Source organism: Trachemys scripta, chromosome 18, assembly GCF_013100865.1.
Source record: "Trachemys scripta elegans isolate TJP31775 chromosome 18, CAS_Tse_1.0, whole genome shotgun sequence".
In the NCBI taxonomy this organism is placed as follows: Eukaryota; Metazoa; Chordata; order Testudines; family Emydidae; genus Trachemys; species Trachemys scripta.
Genome location: NC_048315.1, coordinates 23,725,289 through 23,752,286, shown reverse-complemented (window position 1 = coordinate 23,752,286; position 26,998 = coordinate 23,725,289). Strand labels below are relative to the sequence as shown.

General features: G+C 46.5%; 1 protein-coding gene across 16 annotated transcripts in view; it reads right to left on the bottom strand.

The window, feature by feature from the left end:
- Positions 1–26,998, bottom strand: part of TSPOAP1 (TSPO associated protein 1) — a 171,614-nt gene that overhangs the window by 99,051 nt on the left and 45,565 nt on the right. For all 16 annotated transcript variants that reach the window (XR_004643463.1, XR_004643465.1, XR_004643466.1 and 13 more), the window contains 6 exons: positions 15,096–15,203; positions 12,824–12,907; positions 4,999–5,088; positions 2,465–2,587; positions 1,097–1,201; positions 664–714 (listed from right to left, as the gene is read on the bottom strand). Coding sequence is in view for 11 of the 16 variants with exons in the window: in XM_034752887.1 (XP_034608778.1) it covers positions 664–714; positions 1,097–1,201; positions 2,465–2,587; positions 4,999–5,088; positions 12,824–12,907; positions 15,096–15,203 (561 nt within the window). In the remaining 5 variants the exon portion in view is untranslated. The remainder of the gene's footprint in view (positions 1–663; positions 715–1,096; positions 1,202–2,464; positions 2,588–4,998; positions 5,089–12,823; positions 12,908–15,095; positions 15,204–26,998) is intronic.

The window sequence follows — 26,998 nt, the reverse complement described above, 5'->3', positions numbered from 1 at the left end:
TTTGGGCCCAGGTTATCTAAGAGATCACCTCATGCGTAGGATCAAAACTATGGTCATCACTTCTCTCCACTGGCATAATGGAGTTGGCGACCACAACGATAAAGCTTGTTTGTGCAGGGGGCAGAGCACTGGGGGGGACTGGCACTTTGGGGGACTGGGGCATTCGTTCCTGCCGGATGAAAGAACTACCTCAAACCTCACCACTTTCCGTTCCAAGAGCTAAGCCGCATCTTTGCTGTGTCTCCTGTAATAACAGCATAGACCACATAACGTAAAAACCAACCAACCAAAAACCCATATGCAGAAAGTCATGGAGAAGGGTGCAGACATGACAGTTATGTTGCTTAATGCATCACTGGAAGATGTACAGACACCAGTGATGGTCACTGTCTGAAAACCTGAACTGAGTAAACAGTCCTAGGGCAGAGTTTCCAAGAGGATCAGGATGCCAGGTGTCAAGCTCTTGAAATTCTGGCCCTAATGGCTACTCAGCCTGACTGACAGATAAGCGTGCGCCACACTGGAGTGAGACCGCTCTACCACTTGCAGTGTTTGCTAGGGAACATTCTGACCCAGGAACATCAGCCCACAGAGAAACCAAGTGTTAAAGCTATTAGAGACCAAGTTTGCAGACACCTGCCTGATTCTGCCTTTCCATCTTACCTCTAGTAGCTGTACTGCTCCTTCATGTTCCCTTTTTGCCTCTGCCTGGGCCTGAAGTCAAACAAGAGACAAGGAGTTACTGATCAAACACCCCTCAGAAAGCTCACTTCCGCTGTCAGCATCTCAATAGGTAGCAAGATAGATTTAAAAGCCTGAATAGAACAACAGGACCAGAGACATCCTTGCTCTATGGACAAAGAGCCTTTGCAGATTAGAATGGTCATGCATGAGAACAGCCCCTTGTAGTGCCCAGGTATCAGAGTTGCCCCTGGCACAGACACACTTCCCTGGATTAGTTTATCTGGTAAACTCACACATACCTCCTCCCTGCACAGTCCCGCCAAGGAGACAATGCAGGAGTTCCATCTCTTTCCAGGGGGGATTCAGAAAGTTAAAGTGTCCATTTTCTCATTGTCTCGCACTCGCTGCATACCTGCTGCAACCATCTGACTTCCTCTTGTTTCTCCTGCAGTGCTAGCTGGGCTTCCTCGTGTTCAGCCTCCAGCTGCTGCCTTCGCTCAGCCACATCTCTCATATGCTGGAGAAGAAGTCACACACAATTTAGGGGAGGCATTGTCGAAGCGTTGCCTCTCGGAGCTCTACTGAGGGCCTCATCCTCCATGCTTTCCTGATGGCAATTAACAGACCGTGTGTTTTTCACAGACTAATTCAAAAAGGGGGAGGTTACTTTCAGAGGGCGGAGTTCCAGCACAGACTGGGCAGATCCTTGGCCTCCCAACGTGCTCTCCGAGCCACTCCAGCAACATGAACAGGGTTCATAGCGGCCTCATGCAGCTTTACACCACCAGCTTCTCCCTCAGACGCAGAGTGCATGTAGAGGAGTTGCATGCCAGGTATGCTAAGAGGGCAGGGCCATCACACACAGCACTCTGGCCAGTCCTCAGCCGGCAAAGCAGTCCCTGTGGGATCACAGCAGCCAGCATAATTTAGAGTCACTCTCAACAGACAAGGGACTGGTCAAAAACCAGATATCTGAAATGAGAATCTTCTTGTAGAAGCCAGAGGAGCCCAGTTTGAGAAACTCCCTAAGTAGGGAAAGCCACCAACAGCGAACTCCTTACCTGAGGAGGTTGAGAAGGCTAGGACTATAACAGTGTTTAAAAGAGAACTGGAAAAATTCATGGAGGTTCAGTCCATGAATGGCTATTAGCCAGGACGGGTAAGGAATGGTGTCCCTTGCCTCTTTCTGTCAGAGGATGGAGAAGGATGGCAGGAGAGAGATCACTTGATCATTACCTGTTAGGTTCACTCCCTCTGGGGCACCTGGCATTGGCCACAGTCGGTAGACAGGATACTGGGCTAGATGGACCTATGGTCTGACCCGGTACGGCCGTTCTTATGAAACTATACATAGGTGACCCAAACAAATCATGCGAACATACTGCAGGAAATCAACTGCCACCCCTCCAACCTGGCTGCCTTCCACTGTATCGCGGCCCAGGTGGGCTCCCAGCCTGACAGTCTATTGTCTGTGGTGACCAAGGAGCACCAGGGAATCATGGTGCATTGTAAATCTCCAACTGCAATAGGAAATTATAGCAATCACTTCTCTCCCATATTACCCACACCCAAGGAGACACATTCATAAGTCTCTCTTCTTGCTGCTTATGGCAGACCTTAGACATTGCTCTAACAGACACTCTTGAAATAGCATTAAATTAACTAGATCACTAGCTTAGATAGACCAAACGCTGTAAGAGAGGGGGAACTTCATGTCCTTTCCTGATCAAACCAATCAAAACAGTGTTTAGCCTTTTCAAAGGCTCTGGATCTGACTAACCTTCAGCACCTGCTCTAGATTCTCCAGCTTGGTTTGGAGTCCTTGGCTCTTCTGAAGAGCAGAATCCCGTTCCTTAGTAACTAAAACAACCTGCAACTTCAGGTCAGCATTTTCAAATTCCACCTGTGGAGAGAGGATAGTGTATTAGCCTCAGGCACACTTTGTATAAATAATAGAGGGCCATCATTTTTCACAGTTTGAACCACATCTTAAACTTAGACACACCTTCCATTGGCAGGGACATGAACCTATGCCTTTTACTCTCCTGTTGGCAACCACGGGACCACCACATCTCCTTCCATCCAATTGGCTGTCATGTGAACCCACCGCTCCTCCCATTTGTGGTCAAACATAACATTAGGAAAATATTCACATATTTGTATCTTTCTTAATTATGACTAATGGTTATTCACACAGCCTGCATTTGCTACTGAAGTCATCTCCCGTCTCATATGTGGGGCTTTCTGAACATGATTTATGCTGGAGAGACTGTGGAGAGCCAGGCTGTACAACCTGGACACAACAAGAATAAACACCGAGATTTGTGCTTCGGGTTGAACGGAACTGTAACCTGATGTATTGTGTTCTCCCCTACATTCACCATATAAAGTGCTGATGATTAGTCTTTAGATCTAATCAGAATGAACTATGACTTGGGTATTATGAGCAACTAAGATCACCAGTGTAAGGTTATTGCTCCCTTTCTGACAGATGGCTTGTGACGATCTAGGAAGTCCTACCCAGAGGAAAATGACCAGTCTTCAGAGTGAAACCCAGTGCAAAGTTTGGCTTTTTGCCTCACTCAAGCCGAGAGAAGGAGCTGAATTAAGAAACCACATCTTTGAGGGATCCTGCCCCCTATACAAATCCCCTTTAACAATTCCCACCCACTTATGCACATTTTAAATCTTTCCTTTACTCGTTAGTGTGTGCCTTATGGTTACCTTAATGCCTGCAGCCAATATGATGAATTATTTTCTTTCTTTTTTCCTTGCTGCTCTGTGCATCTGTATGATTTTGATTTTCCTGTTTGTTATGACCACTGTGCAGTTATTTACTCGGAGTAATGCCAGAGAGCGCAGTCACGTCCTAAAAAGCCAGTCTCCAAAGTTGGCACCATAATTACCCGGCCCTGCACCCTTAGGGGGATTCACACCAGGAGTGAGCTGGTGTTGCTGCCTCCTTTCCTGCTTCAGGGTTTCCATCAGGCAAAGGCAGCTGTAAATTCCACTTGGGTCTCTTCCCTGCTTCCTGGGGTACACCCTGCCCTCAGCCAGCTCTACCCACTTGGGGGGCAGCACTGCCCTCCTCCTTATGCCCCAGCTATGGAAAAAAGTTTATGGCCACTTTCCTCCACTGTAACCACCCCATGGTGGACTCCACCAGCCCTGGACAAGGCCCCTCATCAAGCACTACAACAGCAGAAATCACCATTGGGAATCACAGAATCATAAAAAGGTAGGACTGGAAGGGACCTCAAGAGATCATCAAGTCCAGGCCCCTGCGCTGTGGCAGGACCGAGTAAACCTAGACCATCGCTGACAGGTGTTTGTCCAACCTGGTCTTAAAAATTTCCAGTGACGGGGATTCCACAACCTCCCTTGGAAGCCTGTTGCAGAGCTTAACTACCCTTACAGCTACAAAGTTTTTCCTATTGTCGAACCTAAATCTCCCTTGCTGTAGATTAAGCCATGACTTCTCATCCTCTCTTCAGTGGATATGGAGGACAATTGATCACTGTCCTCTTTATAACAGCCCTTCACATATTTGAAGATTGGTATCAGGTCCCCCTCTGTCTTCTTTTCTCAAGACTAACCAGGCCCAGTTGTTTTGTTTTTAACCTTTCCTCATAGGTCAGGGTTTCTAAACCTTTTAACATTTGTGTTGCTCTGCTCTGGGCTCTCTCCAGTTTGTCCACATTTTTCCTAAAGTGTGGTGCCCAGAACGGGACCCAGCATTCCAGCTGAGGCCATGGGCAGCGCGTGCACCCCCTGTTCAGGGAGGCTAGCCCCCTTCCCTGCCTCTTCCGCCCAAGGCTATAAGCCCCAGATCCTTTTCTGCAGTACTAGCACCTAATCCGTTATTCCCCTTTTTGTAGTTGTGCATTTGATTTTTTCCTTCTTAAGTGTAGCACTTTGCACTTGTTTACTGAATTTCATCTTGTTGAATTCAGACCAATTCTCCAATTTCCCAAGGTCGTTTTGAATTCTTATCCTGTCCTCCAAAGTGCTAGCAACCCCTCCCAGCCTGGTGTCACCTGCACATTTTATAAGCACACTCTCCACACCATTATCCAAGTCATTAATAAAACTATTACATAGTACCAGACCCAGAGGACTGGCACCTATGGGACCCCACTACATACACCCTCCCAGTTTCACAGCCAGCCATTGATAACTACAATTTGAATCTGGGCCACTGCTTTGTCTTAGTCCTGTGATAAGCTCTGCTTGGTAGAGGAGTTTTGCAATGTAGACATAAACATAAAATAAAAGCTAATGCTCCATTGAGGGAACAAGAGTCTCCCTGGTTACCTGTCGTGCCCATTCAGCCTTCCCATTCAGCTGAGTGTTCTCCTGAGCCAGTCGTGCATTTTCACCCTGCACCACCTGCAGCTGGATTTCCTGTCCAGAGAGAATGAGCTTGTTACTACCCCAAGGTTCTCTGATTAACTGCTTTCCCCAGGCAAGAAGGGACTAGGAGGCTGAGCTGCACCTGGCCGATTGCAGGTTATAGTTCTGTGCCTTGATGCCCACTGTTGCAGACCTAGGAGATGCAGCTCACATAATTGTGAGTGGTGATATGGGGAGACAAAAATTTTCCCCGGGCCAGGTGATCACCACAGAATGGTGAGTGGTCTCTATAGTAATGGAGGAACTTTACCGAATTTCATTCCCTCCCCCTCACAAACACACATTGTGGTAGATGTCAAAAACTCTAGAGAAGGGAAACAGGAGGTTATTGACCATCAAATATCTCCTGGACAGCCACTCGGCACAAATCCCCTCTGCAGAGGGGCTCACAATCCAATTCCTCTGCAGTCACCAAATAATCTAGGGTCAGCCAGTCCTATCATAATCACTGGGGATCAGGTTCTGACACTCTTACGCACACTGAATGAACAGCATCGTATCCCACAACTGGTTAAAAGACAGGGAACAAAGGGTAGGAATAAATGGTAAATTTTTAGAATGGAGAGGGGTAACTAGTGGTGTCCCCCAAGGGTCTGTCCTAGCACCAATCCTATTCAACTTATTCATAAATGCTCTGGAGAAAGGAGTAAAAAGTGAGGTGGCAAAGTTTGCAGATGATACTAAACGCTCAAGATAGTTAGGACCAAAGCAGACTGTGAAGAACTTCAAAAAGATCTCACAAAACTAAGTGATTGGGCAACAAAATGGCAAATGAAATTTAATGTGAATAAATGTAAAGTAATGCACATTGGGAAAAATAACCCCAACTATACATACAATATGATGGGGGCTTATTCAGCTACAATAAATCAGGAAAAAGACCTTGGAGTCATCGTGGATTGTTCTCTGAAGACGTCCACGCAGTGTGCAGAGGCAGTCAAAAAAGCAAACAGGATGTTAGGAATCATTAAAAAGGGGATAGAGAATAAGACGGAGAATATATTATTGCCCTTACATAAATCGAAGGTATGTCCACATCTTGAATACTGCGTACAGCTGTGGTCTCCTCATCTCAAAAAAGATATACTGGCAGATAAAAGGTTCAGAGAAGGGCAACTAAAATGATTAGAGGTTTGGAACAGGTCCCATATGAGGAGAGATTAAAGAGGCTAGGACTTTTCAGCTTGGAAAAGAGGAGACTAGGGGGATATGATAGAGGTCTATAAAATCATGAGTGATGTGGAGAAAGTAAATAAGGAAAAGTTATTTACTTATCCCCATAATACAAGAACTAGGGGCCACGAAATGACATTAATGGGCAGCAGGTTTAAAACACATAAAAGGAAGTTCTTCTTCACACAGCGCACAGTCAACTTGTGGAACTCCTTGCCTGAGGAGGTTGTGAAGGCTAGAACTATAACAGCATTTAAAAGAGAACTGGATAAATTCATAGAGGTTAAGTCCATTAATGGCTATTAGCCAGGATGGGTAAGGAATGGTGTCCCTAGCCTCTGTTTGTCAAAGGGTGGAGATGGACAGCAGGAGAGAGATCACTTGATCATTGCCTGTTAGGTTCACTCCCTCTGGGGCACCTGGCATTGGCCACTGTCGGTAGACAGGATACTGGGCTAGATGGACCTTTGGTCTGACCCAGTACGGCCGTTCTTATGTTCTTATGTACAAGCAGCCCTGCTGACTTCAGTGACTTGGTGCTACCCAACATGAGTCAGGGGACCAGAATCTGGCCCTAAATGTGTAAATCAATTTGTGGTCAAGATATGATCAAAATAGACCCCATGAGGGTAACAGTGGCTCCTGCATCCCTGTTCCTACAGGGCACTTTTCTTCACATTCCCAGCGATCACACCATTAGCAGTGCAATAGCCAAGGCTCTGCTGGGAGATGTGTAGGGGGCTGTTGGCCCCTTACTGAAACGTTGTGGCTTTTTGGTTGGCCCCCTCGCAATACCAAGAGAAAGGGGAAGGGCTGAAAGGAGTCAGAATCCTGGGACTGACAGGTCCCCAGGGCCAATGGGGAGAGGCCAGCACTCCAAGTCAGCCAGACTGTCAGGGTGGGCAAGTCAATGATGAAGCCAAGAGCTCAGGGCCCATGCTCTGCATGAGCTGGGGCTACCAGAGCAGAGCAGCAGAACCGGGGAGCACACAGCAGCCCAGAGCAGGGGGTTGATTTTATGTTTTCTTCCAGATCATTGATAAAAATGTTAAACAGCGCAGGACCAAGAACCAATCCCTGCGGGACCCCATTAAAAACACACCCATTCAATGACGATTCCCCATTTACAATTACATGTTGAGACCTATCAGTTAACCAGCTTTTAATTCATTTAATGTGTGCCATGTTAATTTTATAGAGACAATGTGCGTGAGGGAATATCTTTTAATGGGCCAACTTCTGTAGAGCCCTTCCTCAGGTCTGGGAAAGGTCCTGCGAGCGTCACAACTAAATACAAGGTGGAACAGATTGTTTAGCAAACCAGGACCCACCAACTCAAAGCAGCACCAGACCCTGTCAGAAGAACAGATGCGAAACCTGCAGACATATCTCCACTGCTACAATAATCAACACCCTCCACGACACACCTTTCATTCCATGGGTCCTATACACACCTATCACAACACAATGCACTAACTGTCCCAATAACAACTCTGTGGGTGAAACCCACAATCACTATGCTTTTGAATGAATTCACACCGAAAAATGATAAAAGAAAAAATACCCTGTCACCTGTGGGTGAATACTTCACAAAACTATCACTCTATATCTGACCTCTCAGTCCTCATCCTCAAAGGGAAAAAGGAACAACACCTTCAAAAGATCTTGGGAGCTTAAATTCATGACTTTACTAGACACTAAAAATCATAGACTCAATAAAGATACTGAATTTTATGGAATATTACAACAACATATAACCCACTATCCCCCTGTTTTGTCCTATGACTGGAGAGATGTGAACGGGCCATTTCACCATGAATGGTCTCATAGAATAGGTGTTAACTACTTATGCTAAACAATCTGTTCCACCTTGCCTTTAGCTGTGATGCTCCAAGTACCCTCCCCAGACCTGAGGAAGAGCTCTGTGTAGCTCGAAAGCTAGTCTCTTTCACCAACAGAAGTTGATCCAATAAAACATACTCCCTCCCCCGCCTTGTCTCTAATATCCTGCGACAAACACGGCTACAACAACACTGCAAACAGCCTGTTAATTTTATATTTTTCTAATGTTTTTAATCAAAATGGTATATGGTACCAAGTCAAATGCCTTACAGATGTTTACCGCCAGGTCTACACAACAGACCTATATTGGTATAACTACATCACTTAGGGGTGTGAAAAATCCACACCACTGAGCAATGTAGTTATACTGACCTAACCCACCATGTAGACAGCGCTATGTCGGTGGGACATCAACATGGCTACCGCCTCTCTCTGAGGTGGATTAATTAAACCAACGTGAGAAGCTTTCCTGTCAGTGTAGTAGCATCTTCACTAAAGCACTACAGCGGTGCAACTGTACCAGTGTAGCTGTGTCGCTGTAGTGTTGTATGTGAAGGCAAGTCCTAAGTACATAACATCAACACTTTTACCTTTATCAACCAAAATAGTAGTCTCATCAAAAAAAGATACCAAATGCATGTAATAAACACTTCAGTGCTAAAGATATTTGTGACCCTAGAACCATATCATCTGCATATCATATGACAGACACAGGGTGATTCATGATCTTAGGGGGAAACTACTGATCCCCTTTTAATGCTAAAACCACATCATAAAAAAGAAAAAGAAAAAGGGCTACTAGACACCCCCATCAAACCTCCTTTCTAACTGGGATGGAATCAGTTAGTCCCCCATCCAGGTTTATCCACTGTTTGTCTGTGAAGAGCTCTTAAAAGAAGAAGTAATTAAGGGTCTATTCCAGCAATCTCCAATTTGCCCCACTGATGGTCCTTAACAATCGATTCAAAGGCCGATTTTAGATCAACAAAAACTGCGTACAATTTTCTCCCCTTAGGAGGCACATATTTGTAAATCAAATAAGAGTGTGTTTGGTATGGTCAATGGAAAGGCCTTTCAATAAATTACTCCAAAACTAACAAAAGTATCTTTCATCAGAGACTGTGGTTGCATAAATGGAGGATCAATGGACAATATACTGAACAGGTTAGCTCTTTTCCCCTACTGGTTCTCACAAAATGGTTTGTGGCATACAAATATTCATGTAACAAAAGAGAAGGCCTCAAATTTAATACAAGTGCTGTTATATTTTACCTGGACTCATGGGGGCAACTTAGTTGCACCAGCCTTTATCACAAAATATTAGGGTTGGAAGGGATCTGAGGAGGTCATCTAGTCCAACCCCCTACTCAAAGCAGGGCCAATCCCCAGACAGATTTTTACCCCAGTTCCCTAAATGGCCCCCTCAAGGATTGAACTCACAACCCTGGGTTTAGCAGGCCAATGCTCAAACCACTGAGCTATCTCTCCCCCCATTTTAGAATGGTTGAGGCTAAGGTTTGCACTCAAATTCTGTGTGGAGCAGAAATGTGGGGATCGTCTGATCCCTGACACTGGACGTGATTCAAAACAAATTTCTTAGAAAGATCCTTGGTCTCCCAAATAATACTCCAGCCACTCGTCTAATCAGAAATTAGATTTAAGTTTAAAAATGTGAAATCCCTAATCTGGTGGAGAATAGAGGATATTAATAAGTAATTGGATATGGCATGGTCAGCCACTGATATAAGGAAAAGGCAGGTGGCACAGGGATCAAAGCCCTGGCTGGGATGATTTAGTTGGGGTTGGTCCTGCTTTGAGCAGGGAGTTGGACTAGATGACCTCTTGCGGTCCCTTCCAACCTTGATATTCTATGATTCTATGATCATATACAGATTAATGACATATCTCCTTTTTAATCCTTATAAATATTGTAACATTTTATAACCTTGGATTTAGCTTTAAGTTTTATTGTAATAACTTTTGTTTTTTGCGTACTGTCCCCATGCTAATTTGCTGTTAAAACACTATAACATACAAAAAATGATATCAAGTTAGTTTGACAGGATCTATTTTACATAAAACCATACTGATTGGCATCAGTTATATTACCCTCCTTTAATTCTTTATTAATGAAGTCCCATAGCAGCCACTCCATTATCTTGCCTGGGATCGATGTCAGATTGACAGTCCTATAATTACCCAGGTCATCCCATTTCCCTTTTTATATACTGGCACATTTAGCTTTCTTCCAGTCTTCTGGAACTTCCCCAGTGTTCCAAGATTTATTGAAAATCAACATTAATGGTCCAGCAAGGCTCACAGCCTTGGATGCAAGTTATCTGGACCTGCTGATTTAAAAATGGCTAACTATTTAGCTGCTATTTAACATCCTCTTGAGATAACAAGTGGAATGGAAAAAGTGTCATCATATGATATGATTATATCATCATTTTTCCCAAATACAAAACAGAAATATTTAACGAACACTTCTGTCTTTTCTGCATAATTACTGATAATTCTACCATTTACACCTTATAATGGACCAATACCATTGTCAGGATTCTTTTTGTTCCCAAAAATAGGGGTGGGAGGGATAGCTCAGTGGTTTGAGCATTGGCCTGCTAAACCCAGGGTTGTAAGTTCAGTCCTTGAGGGGACCACCTAGAGATGTGGGGCAAAATCAGTACTTGGTCCTGCTAGTGAAGGCAGAGGGGGCTGGACTCAATGACCTTTCAGGGTCCCTTCCAGCTCTATGAGATAGGTATATCTCCATTTTAAAAAAAAAAGTACTTGAAAAAACTTATTATCCTTAACTCTGCTGGCCATAGATTTCTCCTTGTGTCTCTTTGCTTCCCTCATCAATTTCCTACAATTCCTTGCTACTGATTTATATTCATTTATATATATTCATTTATATATATATATATATATATATATATATATATATATATATATATATAATAGCTGCCTTTGCTTCCTCTATGAACCAGGTCATATTTTTAACCAATATGGTCTTCTTCCTTTACTGTGGCTTTTTAGGCTTCTCTTAAACAATTCTTAAACAAGTTGAATCATCATTCAAATTTTTCTGATAACGATTTTCCTCCCAGCTGATTTTTAAGGCTGGAAGGGACCTTTCATAGAATCATAGAATATCAGGGTTGGAAGGGACCTCAGGAGGTCATCTAGTCCAACCCCCTGCTCAAAGCAGGACCAATTCCCAACTAAATCATCCCAGTCAGGGCTTTGTCAAGCCTGACCTTAAAAACCTCTAAGGAAGGAGATTCCACCACCTCCCTAGGTAACCCATTCCAGTGCTTCACCACCCTCCTAGTAAAAAGTTTTTCCTAATATCCAACCTAAACCTCCCCAACTGCAACTTGAGACCATTACTCCTTGTTCTGTCATCAGGTACCACTGAGAACAGTCTAGATCCATCTTCTTTGGAACCCCCTTTCAGGTAGTTGAAAGCAGCTATCAAATCCCCCCTCATTCTTCTCTTCTGCAGACTAAACAATCCCAGTTCCCTCAGCCTCTCCTCATAAGTCATGTGCTCCAGCCCCCTAATCATTTTTGTTGCCCTCCGCTGACTCTTTCCAATTTTTCCACAACCTTCTTGTAGTGTAGGGCCCAAAACTGGACACAGTACTCCAGATGAGGCCTCACCAATGTCGAATAGAGGGGAACGATCACGTCCCTCGATCTGCTGGCAATGCTCCTACTTATACAGCCCAAAATGCCATTAGCCTTCTTGGCAACAAGGGTACACTGTTGACTCATATCCAGCTTCTTGTCCACTGTATAAGAATACTGTGGGAGACCGTATCAAAAGCTTTGCTAAAGTCAAGGAATAACACATCCACTGCTTTCCCCTCATCCACAGAGCCAGTTATCTCATCATAGAAGGCAATTAGGTTAGTCAGGCATGACTTGCCCTTGGTGAATCTATGCTGACTATTCCTGATCACTTTTCTCTCCTCTCCTCCAAGTGCTTCAGAATTGATTCCTTGACGACCTGCTCCATGATTTTTCCAGGGACTGAGGTGAGGCTGACTGGCTTGTAGTTCCCCGGATCCTCCTTCTTCCCTTTTTTAAAGATGGGCACTACATTAGCCTTTTTCCAGTCATCCGGGACCTCCCCCGATCGCCATGCGTTTTCAAAGATAATGGCCAATGGCTCTGCAATCACATCCACCAACTCCTCTAGCACCCTCGAATGCAGCACATCCGGCCCCATGGACTTGTGCTCGTCCAGTTTTTCTAAATAGTCCCGAACCACTTCTTTCTCCACAGAGGGCTGGTCACCTTCTCCCCATACTGTGCTACCCAGTGCAGCAGTCTGGGAGCTGACCTTGTTCGTGAAGACAGAGGCAAATAATATCTTCTAACCTGACCCCCTGCATAACACAGGGGGAATTTCACCCAACAATCCTTCAAGTGGAGGGAATTATTTTTCCCTACTACATACATTAATATTAATTTAATGCAGAAGAATCTACACATTTGGCCTGCAACCAGCTGAAACACTAAATGAACTAATCTTTAGACTCTAAGGATGAAACCCAGAATTTGTGATTTTGTTGAAATGAGAAATCAGAGCTGGAAAAGAAATTACTTTAGATAAACAAGGAAAAAATCCCATATAAGAATGCAGCAATCTAACCATTCATCTAACATCAAACTCACCGCTGTAGACAGAGACAATGCTTACCAATTCTTTGCATCTTTTGTGCTTTTTCCTCACTTCATGTTCAAGGTTTTCACATTTTTTACGCTTTTTCCTGAGCTCAAATTCCTACACAAGAAAAGCAAAGAAAGCTATGAAGAAACACTGGACCACACAGAAACCAGCATCCCAGATGTCTCATGGTGCATGTGAAATTCAAAACAGCATCCCTGATCTAACACCACACAAGCTTTTTCTCTTCCACATGAAAATCTCTTTGTGAAAATTATTTGAAAAAAGTTAATGACAGTTCTTAAGAAGACAAGAAATGCCCAAACAAAACTCAATAAGCCAACCAGCTATTTTACAGGCCCCTTTCCTCCTCCCACCTTTTCAGTTCCGGACACAGCTCTCTGCTTTCCCACTTGCATCATGCTGATGACAAGCAGTACATGGCATGACATGAAGCACAAGTGGGGAGCTTTGTACGCTCCATCATGCAAAACACAGAGCTACGGGCTAGCACTATTCAGAAGGATCAGCCTGAGCTGCAAAAAATGTGTTAACTCAGCTATGGTTCAAATCCAGACTGTATCTAATAGCCAGCACAAATATGCTCAATATGTGTTGACATCTCTAGCTACTTGCTACCTTTTTTGGCTCCCCTGGATAACTATGAACATTATCAGACTGTTAAACTTAGAATACGCTATGAACAAGCCTGGTTTGTTGGGATAGCTCATAAGGGACATGAGTGTTACTATGCCCGATAGGATGTACCTATCCCATTTTAGAAAAAGCGTAAGCCCAGAATAGCAAAACAGATGTTCACTTTTTTTCACTTTCAATTAGTTTTGAGGTGGTTGATGCTTCAGTAATGCATCTGATATATTTCATTCAGCCAGCAGTGATCAAAACACCTTGGAGCTGTGTACATCCAGGGCATCAGTGAATGAGGGAGGTCAGGAGTGCCTATGCCCTTGTGTGGTACTCTGTGCTCTAAAGTAGTACCCTGTCGCCCCCATATTTACCATGCTGATATAATTATGATCTGTTTTGTACAAAGTATGCCTTGTGAGGTATCATGGGGAATGGGGACAGGGGATGGATCACTCGATGATTAGTGGCACCTGGCAATGGCCACTGTCGGAAGACAGGATACTGGGCTAGATGGACCTTTGATCTGACCCAATATGGCTGTTCTTATGTTATTTTAAAAGGCTTGATTTGTTGAACATTAATATTTTATTGGATTGTATGTGCTATCATTGTATATGGAGTTATGAACTTTTGCTACGTGTGTGTTACTGAAAGATATTGTGAGGTTGGGAACACCCGCAACCAGCCTGTCAGGTGCAACAATGGAGGAGCCAGATGCACTGATGGCCCATTAAAGGGAATACACACTCACAAGGGCTGTCCCAGGAACCTATACAATGGAGACTTCTCAGAGATAGCACATAGACAATGGAGGCTGCTTGACCCACCTCACAAACATAGATGTTTCCAGCAAGAAGGAAGAAACTATGAAAGAGAAGTGACATCATCACTTCCCCCGCCCCCAACTCAACACCTGAAAGCACGGCTGGAGGACAAAGACTTTGAACGGGAGAGCGGTCCCAGGCTGGAAAGGAGAATCCCAGCCTGTGTATTAAGGAACTCTACCATCTATCAGGATGAGACACTGCCTGATTCAAATCCTGTTTAGTTTATAGAACTAACACTGCAAATTTGTTTTATTTCTTAGGTAACCAACTTTGATCTGGATGCTTTTTACTTATAATCACTTAAAATCTCTCTTTCTGTTTTAATAAATCTGTTTTACATTTTACCTAACAGTATGTTTTGGCTGAAGTGCTTGGGAAATCTGCTCAGGGTGCAAGGGCTGGTGCACGTCCACTTTCCTTTGTAGAAGTGGCAGACTGGGTAATAAACTTACACTGTGGATGTCTGTGTAAGTGCAGTACTTGCCAGAGGTTTGTCGTTTGTCACAGCATCACAGAGTGAGAAGGAGCCCAGATTGGTGGGACAGAGGGCTCAGCGGTACCCCAGTTCCAAGTTGCAGCCCAGGGAACCTATCACTCCTTGACTACCTGTTTTGCAGCTGGTTCTTGGCACAGGCCAGTTCCCCACATCTCACTCTGAGACCAGCAAGCACCTGGAAGACTTTATCCCAAATCCCACATATGAAATCAGAGATGTAAAAACTGAAACAGTTGTAGCATTTCATCCCAAGAAAGCCTGGCTTTCACTCTGAGGGAAAAAGGCCCATAGGTGGAGTCCCCTTTTGAGCCTGTGGAAAGGGACTGCAACTCACCAATTGCTGTGTTTGCTGACTGCTCTCTGGGTCTGCTACCACACTTTTTGGAGGAAAGTTTTCATACTCCTCAGAGGCATGTCCCAAAGGTAGCACTCCTGGCTCCACCTGGAAGGGAAGAAAGTGATCCCAGAGGGATATAAGAGAGAATCAGGGTAACAGCACAACTTGCTTGTCAAGGGAAGGGCAGCTCTGCTTCCAGCACAGTCTAACCTACCGCCCAGGAAAATATTTTCTCTCTCTCTGAAATCAGCCAGCAGAATGAGTCATGCTAGAGATGTCAATACGGGAAAATAAGTGTTTCTATTATATCACATTGCACACCTTCCTGGAGCTCAGTGAGATTTTTCATGGATGAGAGAGTTCCTAGGAAAATCCAGGGGTTGCAGACAGTGGTGCTGGTGATTCACTAGAAGAAGCTCTTCCTTCTGAATCATCTGACCCCACTGCCCCAGTAAGGTGTTAGTGGATGCTGTGATGGCTGAGGAGGCCTTTCCAATGACAGCTGTGGGTCTTGGCATTTCTCACCAGAAGGTAAGTATGTCCTCAGCAGATTCCAATGCGGGACAGGAAAGGTGTCCGGTATTTTGCTGTCCTTAGCAAAGTTCAATATACACATTCTCCTTCCATCCATCCATTCTGTCCCAGCCAAGGCTTTTTTCATTGAGTTACCACGGAAAAATCCCATATCATTTAATATGGATAAAACGAATACAGTGCAATGGAAATGTACTCTAAATAGCTACAGAATTGAATACAGAATGTGATCTCCTTTCCACTTCATTTTTAAGCCTCCTGTCACATAGCTGCATCTAAGGGTAAGCTGTGCTTTCTCCCCTCCTGACTAGCTTAAGCGCAGGAAGCCTTGGGAAATGATTTCCCGTGTTTCAGTTGATTTGCTTTTTGTGTCAGTTTGGTGACTAATAAACAAGCCCTGAGGAAAGGGCCTTAAAGAAGTCAGGCTAGGAGCTTTATGTCTATTCCCTCGATGGTGGAACCACCACCAGCTCACACCACACTACCAAGTATAATAGATAATTATGGAAACGCCGCAGAGCCACTCCATATTTAGGGTTACGTTTTAAAATGGGGCATTATGATCAGCTCTGAGGAGACATCCTGTGTAACCCAGGCAAGAGACCTTGTGATTCCTGCATCAAGCCTATAATTTCTGTCTGAGCTACAGCATATCCTTTAGAACAGTGGTCACCAACCGGTCGATCATGATCGACTGGTCGATCCTGGAGACACTCCCAGTCGACCGCGATCTCTGGCCGTTAAAAGACCAGTGGCATAGCGGGGCAGCCGGGAACGGGGAACTGCGGCCAATGGGAGCTGCGGAGGGCGGTGCTCGAAGGCAGGAGCAGCGCACGGAGACCCCTGCCCGCCGTCCCCCCCACGGGCTGCAGGGGCGTGGGGCCGGGGCAGGCAGGGAGCCTCCCTTAGCCCCACTGCACCACCAATCAGGAGCCACCCCAGGTAACTGCTGCCCGGGTGGGAGCCCGCACCCCAACCCCAGCCCTGAACCCCCTCCCAGAGCCAGCACCCCATACCCCCTCCTGCACTCCAACCATCTGCCCCAGCCTGGAGGCCCCCCCCCACACCCGAACTCCCTCCCAGAGCTTGCACCCCTCAGCCCCTCCTGCACCCCAACCCCCTGCCCCAGCCTCAGCCTGAAGCCCCCTTCCACACTCCAAATCCCTCAGCCCCCGCCCAGAGTCTGCACCCCCTCCCAAACCCCAAACCCCTGCCCCAGCCCAGTGAAAGTGAGTGAGGATGGGGGACAGCGCGCAACGGAGGGAAGGGGGGATGGAGTGAGTGAGTCGGGGCTTCAGGGAAGGGGCGGGGCAGATCCTGGATTGCACTTAAATTCAAAGAGTGATCATGTGCGTAAAAAGGTTGGAGACCACTGCTTTAGAAAGACATCCAATTTTGATTTAAAGGCTCTAAAACACAGCGACTCTACCACATCCCTTGGTAATCTGTTCCAATGGTTAATTCTCCTCCCTATTAAAAATGTGCCCCTCGGTTCTAGTTTGAATTTGTCCACTTCAACTTCCAAGCACTGGATCTCATTCTGCCTCTGTCTTCCAGACTAAAGAGCCATCTCCTATCAGAAATCTTCTCCTCATGTAGGTACTTCTACGCTGTTCTCCAGTCCCCTCTTCACGTTCCCACGGAAACACTACATGCATTGAATTTCTTTATTGTACGACAGGTTTTCTAAACATTGACTCAATCTTGTATGTAAGAACACAGGAACGGCCATGCTGGGTTAGACATGGCTAGCAACAGCTAGCCCAGGGTCCTGACTCTGACAAGGGGCCAGGGCAAGATGCTTCAGATGGAATGAAGAGAATGGGGCAATTTTGAGTGATTTATCCCCTGCCATCTAGCCCCAGCTTCTGGCAGATGGGAGATTTAGGGACACTTGGAGCATGAGGTTTCATCTCTGACCATTCTGGCTAATAGCCATTGATGGACCCATCCATTAACTTACCTATTTCTTTTGTGAACCCAGTTATACTTTCAGCCTTCACAACATCCCATTCACAGTCATGTAACATTTACTATTATTTCGGACTCCAAGCAGTAGCTGGGGGAGAGTGTTTGGCACACTGCAGATTCTGCACCCTCCCCCTGCTACTGCTTGGAGTCTCCAGCTTACACTGTCCCCTCACAGTTTGTTAATTTTCAGCTAGCTGTCTGCAGCTCAACTCTGGTCTGTGTCTGGCTGGATTTCTCGAGCAACTTAGCTGAATTTCTGTTGGAGACTGTTTGCTGTCTGATGCAATAGAAGGAAACCCCAAAATAAAATAAAGTCACTAAACAAATGGAACTGCAGTATCATTTAAGGGAGAAATTGGGGCTGATGTAACATTTACTCAGACAAAACAGCTTCTAAGGAAGTTACACGACCCCCTTTCCCTGTTAGTTTCACACGTGCTATACCTGCCTGCCCCCTGCACCACCCAAGAGCACATTCCAGTACTTTACCACCCTCCTAGTGAAATAGTGTTTCCTAATATCCAACCTAGACCTCCCCCACTGCAACTTGAGACCATTGCTCCTTGTTCTGTCATCTGGTACCACTGAGAACAACTGAGCTCCATCCCCTTCAGGTAGTTGAAGGCTGCTATCAAATCCCCTTTCACTCTTCGTTTCTGCAGACTAAATAAGTTCCCTCAGTCTCTCCTCATAAATCATGTGCCCCAGCCCCCTAATCATTTTCATTACCCTCCACTGGACTCTCTCCAATTTGTCCACATCCTTTTCTGTAGTGGGGGGGCCCAAAACTGGACGCAATACTCCAGATGTGGCTCACCAGTGCCGAATAGAGGGGAATAATCACTTCCCTTGATCTGCTGGCAACGCTCCTACTAATGCAGCCCAACATGCGGTTAGCATTCTTGGCAACAAGGGCACACTGCTGACTCATATCCAGCTTCTCATCCACTGTAATCCCAAGGTCCTTTTCTGCAGAACTGTCGCTTAGCCAGTCGGTCCCCAGCCTGTAGCAGTGCATGGGAGTCTTCTATCCTAAGTGCAGGACTCTGCACTTGTCCTTGTTGAACCTCATCAGATTTCTTTTGGCCTAATCCTTCAATATGTCTAGGTCACTCTGGACCCTATCCCTACCCTCCAGCATACCTATCTCCCCATCTTAGTGTCCTCTGCGAACTTGCTGAGGGTGCAATCCATCCCATCATCCAGATCATTAATGAAGATATTGAACAAAACCGGCCCCAGGACAGATTCCTGGGGCACTCCGCTTGATACCGGTTGCCAACTAGACATTGAGCCATTGATCACTACCTGTTGAGCCCAATGATCTAGCCAGCTTTCTATCCACCTTATAGTCCATTCATCCAATCCATACTTCTTTAACTTGCTGGCAAGAATACTGTGAGAGACAGTATCAAAAGTTTTGCTAAAGTCAAGATATATCACATCCACCACTTTCCCCACATCCACAGAGCCAGTTATCTCATCATAGAAGGCAATCAAGATGGTCAGGCATGACTTGCCCTTGGTGAAACCATGTTGACTGGTCCTGATCACCTTCCTCTCCTCCAAGTACTTCAAAATGGATTCCTTGAATACCTGCTCCATGATTTTTCTGGGGACTGAGATGAGGCTGACCGGTTTATAGTTCCCTGGATTCTCCTTCTTCCCTTTTTAAAAGATGCGCACTACATTCGCCTTTTTCCAGTCATCTGGGACCAACCCTGATCATCACAAGTTTTCAAAGATAATGGCCAATGGCTCTGCAATCACATCAGCCAGCTCCCTCAGCACCCTCAGATGCAGCGCATCGGGCCCCATGGACTTGTGCATGTCCAGCTTTTCTAAATAGCCCTTAACCTGTTCTTTCACCACTCAGGGCTGCTCACCTCCTCCCCATACTTTGAGTGACCAGATGTCCTGATTTTATAGGGACAGTCCCCTATTTGGGGCTTTGTCTTATACAGGCGCCTGTTATCCCCCACCCCCTGTCCTGATTTTTCACACTTGCTGTCTGGTCACCCTCCCCATGCAGTGCTGCCCAGTGCAGCCGTCTGGGAGCTGACCTTGTCTGGGAAGACCAAGGCCAAAAAAAGCATTGAGTATTTCAGCTTTTTCCACAACATCTGCGTGGTCCAGTGGCTGGAGGTTAGGCAGATTCAGCCTGGCAATCTGGCATAAATGTTTACCAGTGAGAGGAATCAACCACCGGAACAACGTAACAAGGGTCAGTTTTGAAATCAAGATGGGATTTCCCCCTAGGAGAGCTGTCCGGGCAGGTCTCTGGCCTGTTGTCCGGGAGCCCAGGCGAGGGGAGCCCAGAGGTCCCGGCTTGCCTGGGACTGGAGACATCTATGGGGCCCCCCAGCCTAGCCCGGGCCCCGCTTCCCATCAGACATAACCCGACCCGGGGACGGGGTGACTGGGCGGAGAACCGACACTTGCTAGCGCCGCGGCCCGGCAAGGGGCGGCTCCGGCGGGATGTGCCTCGGCTGCTGCAGGCGCAAAGCTGGGGCGAGCGGGGGCCAAGGCGCTGCCCCGCAGGGCCCCGCAGCCCGGGAGGAGCCGGCGGCGGGGGCTGTTTCGGGCCGCTCGGGCCAGGCCCCGGCAGGGAGCGGGGCGCACGGACCGGTGCCAGGCCCGCCGCAGCCCCAGGGAAGCGGGGCGCCGGCCGGGCCGGGCCGGGCCCGGCCCAGAGCCACCTGCTCCAGCCCGGGCCCCGGGCCCCCAGCCCGCCCCTGGGCCCCGGAGCGGGCCCCGCGCCTACCTGAGCCGGAGCCGCGTCCTGGCCGGCGGCGGGACCGAGCGGGCCGTACCACTGGCCCGGCGGAGGGGGCGCTGGGCAGCGGGCGCGGCGCGGCCCCCGCCGGCCGCCAGGTGCTGCCGGCGGCAGCGGCCGGAGTGCGGGGGAGCCGGGCCGGGCTGAGCCGAGCCGGGCCGGGCAGCGACCCCCGGGCCCCAGGAGACGCGCTCGGGGTAGCCCGGGAAGCGGCTCCCAGCCAGTGCCAGGGCAGCGCCTGGCTCCAGCACCCCGAGCCCGGACCGGGTCTGGGTGTGACCCCCCAGCTGTTCCCTCCCGCCCCGGCCCGGTGCTGAGCGGGGGGGGCCGGTTCCACACCCAGAACTTCTCCTAACGCAGCCGCGCTCGGGGGTCGCCGCTCGGTGGGACTGGCACACAACGGGCTCTTGCGAGAGATTTGTATCCGTCACTGCTTCGGCCAGAATCGCCCAGTAGCCCCCGGGCTGAGCCCAGAGGTCCCAGGGCAGTGTCCCCCCAACACACAAAACACAGGGAACTTCTCCAAGGGTCGGGGGCATGACACACACACCCCCAGCCCATTCCCCTGGCCCTGCTCCAGTTCGGTGACAGAAATGTTGTCCGTGGATTCAGCACTTTCACCCTTCCCAACAATGCCCACTCCCCCCTTCCATGGCCGACCCGCTTTGCAGTGCCACTCGCCTTATGCTTTTGAACCTACTCTCTTCTCTTGCACTCATGCAGTTGCTGTCACACCACCCAGACTCCCACGTCGGCCACACTGTGCCACATTCCCTAGAGAGAATAAAGTTTGGGATGGTTGGTTTGTGTCTGGGAAATTCTGCATCTGGAGTTCACATGGGGAGGAGTTGGGTAGGGTGGAGTGCAAAGGGAGTTTGCTGTGGAGCTGTGTGTTGGTGTCCGATGATGATCGGTTTTTAGTTAGTACTCTGTGCTCTGTACTAACTAAACACGAAAATTTATATATAAAGGCCTCAGTTGTAATGTCACTACTACAAATTTGTTTTACTTCTCATATACATAGCACTGTGGGACACGCTATAACAATGCCTATCCCAGTATTTCAAAACACTCCACCTGCTACCAATAATCATACAGTTAATAACTGTAATTGCCCTAATAGGAGCGTGTTGCTATCTGCAGCACCAAAGTAAAAGGGCCAAACTACAACACCATATTTCAAAAATATTGTTATGCTTCAATATAAGATGGTGTCATGTATACACATACATCCTATACATACATGGGCAGCAGGTATAATAGGCCAGGGGAGGCTGCCTCTCCCGGCGCTGCCATGGTGGCGACCGGACCCCCGGTTGCGGGGTTTGGTGGTGAAGTTTTTGTTTTATTATGCCCCATGCAGGTTCCAGGGCGGCGACGGAGTCACATAATGCCTGCATGGGGTATATCAAAAGCATTTTCTGTAACAGAAGCTTTTCCCCTAGGTGATCTGGGTCCAGGGAGCGGAGGCACGGCACGGCTTTGGCCAGCCAAAGGGGAGGGGCCCAAAGCTCCTCCAGCCGAGTGGGGGGCACACTCCAGGCTGCGGCCAGCCCGGGGCATCTCCAGCCAAGGCAGAGAGCACTCAGGGGTCCTGTGGCCAGGGGTGTGTGTTCCGGGTGGGGGTGTTGTGGCTCCGGTCATACGGGGGACAGAGGGTCTCGGGGCTCTGACCGAGGGGAGGGTGTGAGTGGAAGGGGCGGAGCCAGGGGCTAGCCTCCCCAAAGGAGGGCTCCGCCTGCCGCCCATGTATACATATATACCCATACACACTACAAATGTACACATCATATCCATATTGTATTAATTATCTGGTAGTGCCTCCAAGGCTCAATCATAAAACTACATTCCTCAATCAAAGTCCCAGGCCTAACATTCCCAGGCCCACCATAAGGGACTACACAGATTAGAAAATAAAATCCGTCCATCAGTCGTATAAGGGAATGTGCAAACTAAGGGACAGATGGGGCATGAATGTGTGGATGGAACAGTAAGGTGGCCACATAACAGTGTTTAGCCCATTGGGCGATCTTCAGTCCATGCATTATGCTTTTCTGTAAACATTCTCCCCCCAACAAAAAAAAAATGCAGGGGAATGTAATAAGAAGAAAGCCTGAGACATAAGCCCTTGTATCAGAGGCCTGGTATGAGGCAGGACCTGCTCACAGAATCTGGCAAGAACAGGGCTGATATTGCAGAAATACACTTTCCTAAGACGTGCTAGTCACAGAGTGCTCATGCAAACACATCCCGATATCCAGTGGTACCAGAACATCCTGATATCAAGGATGGTACAAAACCATTCCCCAAGGATAACAGGAACACAATGACCCCTCCTAAAGATGAGGTCAGGATGACAGTACGTAACAGAAATGTTTTAATCAAACCAACATGTACAAGGTGATGGGTAATAACTAGTGACATCAGGGGGCAGTAACTATGTCAAAGGGGTAGTACTAACTTGTTTGTATCGGGGTATAAAGATGTATCTCAGAGGGAGTATCTTTGGCCAGCCGAGGGGGGAATGGAAAGTCCTGCCATTCACTGAGCTGCGTCCATTGTCATGGGCATCCATGTCTTAGTATCCTCAGAGAGTCTGCCAGGTGCTATCACCAGGCTTCGCTGACAGTAAACCTGGCCGGGCGCCTTTGCTGAAAACTGAGTCTGTGGATTTATTGGGCAGTTTAATTGAGGTTTGCTATTTCCGCTACCTGCGCAGAGCTGGGACAACGCACTGGATAAACACACACGCAGCCAACATCTGACCACAGTGGTGAGCCATGGCAGGAGGGGTAGAGGGGTCGGGTAGCTAGCAATGTCCTCTGAACCCAGTTCAGCAACTTTAATTCCGAGTTACCCAGTTTCTTTGTGTGGGTATTTCCATGGCTTTTTAGAATGTGTTTGGGGGAAGGCGGCAGTGCTGGGAAGAGGGGAGGTAGAAGAGGTGTTTGACCTAGGAAATGCACCAGGGAAAATGGAAGCAGCAGAGAGGACATGCAGGGCTGGAGAGGAAATGAGCTCCCCTCAGGGGCACCACAGGAACATGTCCAGGAAGAGAAGCTGCCCCCTTAGCAGAGCTGCAAACTCCATTTTCCAGGGAAATTTGGATGCACCTCTCCCCCGTCCCACCATCTCCTAGCCCCTCATTCCAAATGTGGGCATGAAGGGAGCAAGGTAGAGAATCTTACCGAGTGGCAGGATGCAAATGTGAAACAGACAGACAGGTTAGCCACATAGTGAATGAATCTGGGGACAGCCCCAGGGAGCACTACCTATGAGATAATCAGCCAGGCATAGCAAAGGAACCTGAAAGACACATGTGGGCTGGGATGGATAAAGATGGGTGTGTCAGGCTGAGGTGGGTGTGCTTAGCACAGAGCAGGAGAAATCTAAGGCAGTAACTTCATGGTACCAAGCCAAGGGGCAGCCCCCAGCTTCACTCTCGCTGAGTATCAAACTAAGGCACCATGTCAACTGCTTCCTTTGCTTCAGTCTGATTCTTTCTCCTTCTTCTACAGAAATTGGCGCCCAAATTACAGAAGGTCTGCTCAACACCTAAAACTCCGCTCGGTCTAGCTACATTGCTCAGAGCTGTGAAAAATGTCATGCCCTGTGTGATGTAGTTCGGTCGACCTAACCTCCACTAAAGAGGCAGTTAGGTCAACAGAAGAATTCTTCCATTGACCGCCTCTCGGAGAGAGGATTTATGACAGTCCCTTCCATCACTGTAGTAAGTGTCTGCACTACAGCAGTGTATCATCTGCAGTGCAGACCCAGCACAAATGGAGAGGTAGGGTGAGTTGAAGTCACTGCAGTGCATCTTGAAGAGAAGATGACCTCTTGTGATAGGCATTTGGGGAGAAAATGGTACCTGTTCTGGGACACTTGGTAAAGGCAATTCCCTTAGCCTGCCTTCTGGGTCCGGGCTGCCATCAGTCAGGGAACGGGTAAATAGAGTACACAGAGTGGCAAGAATAGGGATAAAACATTCTCTAGGCTGAGGAGTTGCCCAGGGGCACTGGTGAGGCAGCTTGGGAGAACAGACACAGCTGGAGGAGCTGGGCCGTTTCACTGGCTTTTATTTGTTGAGCTAAATTGTCAGGACGTTGCACCCCGTTTGATAGTCATTTCAGCAGATATCCATCACTGGCACAGATGGTCCCAGCACATGACAGCAACAGGCAAAAAGCCTTTATTTGAGAAGCAACCTGTCTCTGAGACCTTAAGAGAGCACGTGTGTGTGCGTACATTTGTGTGATGCTTGAAATTTTGGGGGACTGAGTCTATGGGGAGGCAAAAATACGTTTAGATTCTCAGTCTTAATGTTTGCTCTGCAAAAGTTAGTCAATATTTTACTAATTATTATAAAACATTCAGTTCTCTTCTGCAGAGTGGCCAAAAGAGGCAGGGGAGAGACACTCCGGTCAAAAATGGCTTTACCTGTTTCCAGTCACTGACAACTTGGAAACAAATGATCTTGAATGCTTATGGATCAAAGTCCTTACAAATAAAGAACAAGATCAGATCACCAAATCATACTAGAGAATAGGACAAAAATCTCCTTAAGCACCTATCTATAATGTGTAGGGGAGAAAACGGTGTTATCATGGGGGCTTCAGTCTCAGTGACGTGCTGGAGATCTCATGCTGACTAAAATTGACTAATGACTAAAAATTATAGGGGACAATTTACTCAAAAAATGCTGCATCCAACAAGAGGGAATTCGATATTAGACCTCATCTTGAGAGAGAAAGGGAATTGATTGCAGAATTAAAAATTAGTGGAGGCTTAGGTGCAAGCGATCATAACTTGATTACATTTGTTATGTGCAAACAGAATAAAGTCCAGTCTAGTTATATATATATATACTTGGTCCTTTAAAGGGCCAATTTCACAAAGCTGAAAACAATTTTGACCAAATCGGTTGGGGAAAAGAATTTAAACAGAAAATGCGAATGATAATTGGAAATTGTTTAAGAACATTTTACTAGATGCCCAAAAAGCCACACTCCCACAACTGAGAAATAAGGCTGCACTGGTTAAAAAAACCCAACCTGGTTTAGAGGGGAAGTAAAGGCCACTATAAAAAATAAAATAAAACACAATATATAACAAATGAAAGAAAGAGGAAGTTTCTAGTAATGAATATAAATCAGAAGCCTGGAACTATAAAGAACTGATAAGGGAAGCAAAAGGACACAAGATGAACTCTATGCTAGCAGCGTTAAGGACAATAAGAAGGCATTTTTAAGTATATTAGGAACAAAAAGAATCCTAAATGTGGTATTGGTCCATTACTAGATGGAAATGGTAGTTTTCAATAATAATTCAGAAAAGGCAGAAGTATTCCGTAAATATTTCTGTTCTGGATTAGGGAAAAAGCCAGGTGATATATTCACATCATATGATGATGAAATACTTTCCATTCCAACAGTGACTAATGAGGATGTAAAACAGCAGCTACTAAAGTTGGCCATTTTTAAATCAGCAGGTCCAGATAACTTGCATCCAAGAGTTTTATAAGAACTGGCCAAGGAGCTTACTGGTTGGTTAAAGTTGCTTTTCAATAAGTCTTGGAACACTGTGCAAGTTCCAAAGTAGTGGAAGAAAGCTAATATTGTGCCAATACTGAAACGGGCTAACCTGGGTAATTATAGGCCTGTCAGTCACACATTAATCCTGATCAACATAACGGAACAGCCGATACAGGACTCAATAAAGAATTAAAGGAAGGTAATATAATTAATGCCAATCAACATGGTTTTATGGAAAATAGGTCTTGTCAGACTAACCTGTTTATTGTATACCAGGTATTCGTGTGTGCGCATGCACACACAGCTGCCCTATTCACCCAGCTTCAATACAGTTTTCAGAGGCTTCCAGAATGTGACACACATGTTTTGCCCAATTTCACAAATGGAAAAATGTTGCATAAAGTTCTACCTTTTAATGGAAGTTTTGCAAAATCAAAGCACAAAAAGAACTGGCCTAGGCCTATCTCTGCCTACACCACTGTCACCTTGCAAGGCTTACGGATGCCATAGAACAGTGGCTCTCAACTTTCCAGACTTATACCTCTTTAGGAGTCTGATTTGTCTTGTGTAGCCCCAAATTTCACCTCACTGAAAAACTACTCGCTTACAAAATCAGACATAAAAATACAAAAGTGGCACAGCACGCTATTACTGAAAAATGGGTTACTTTCTCATTTTACCATATACTTATAAAATAAATCAATTGCAATATAAATATTTTACTTACATTTCACTGTATAGTATATAGAGCAATATCAACAAGTCATTGTTTGTATGAAATTTTAGTTTGCACTGACTTCGATGGTGCTTTTTCTGTAGCCTGTAGTAAAACTAGGCAAATATCTAGATGAGTTGATGAACCCCCTGGAAGACCTCTGCGTACCCCTGGGGTACACCTACCCCTGGTTGAGAACCACTGCCATAGAATTCACTCTGGGATATGCTTATTGGGCTTTCTATAGCAACTAGACTTACCATTCTCTCTCTTCATTATATGACATCTGACACATTATCATATACTCATAGATGTCTTTCAATATCTAAAAGGTCATTTTAAAAAACAGTAATATCTATTTCTAGCAGAG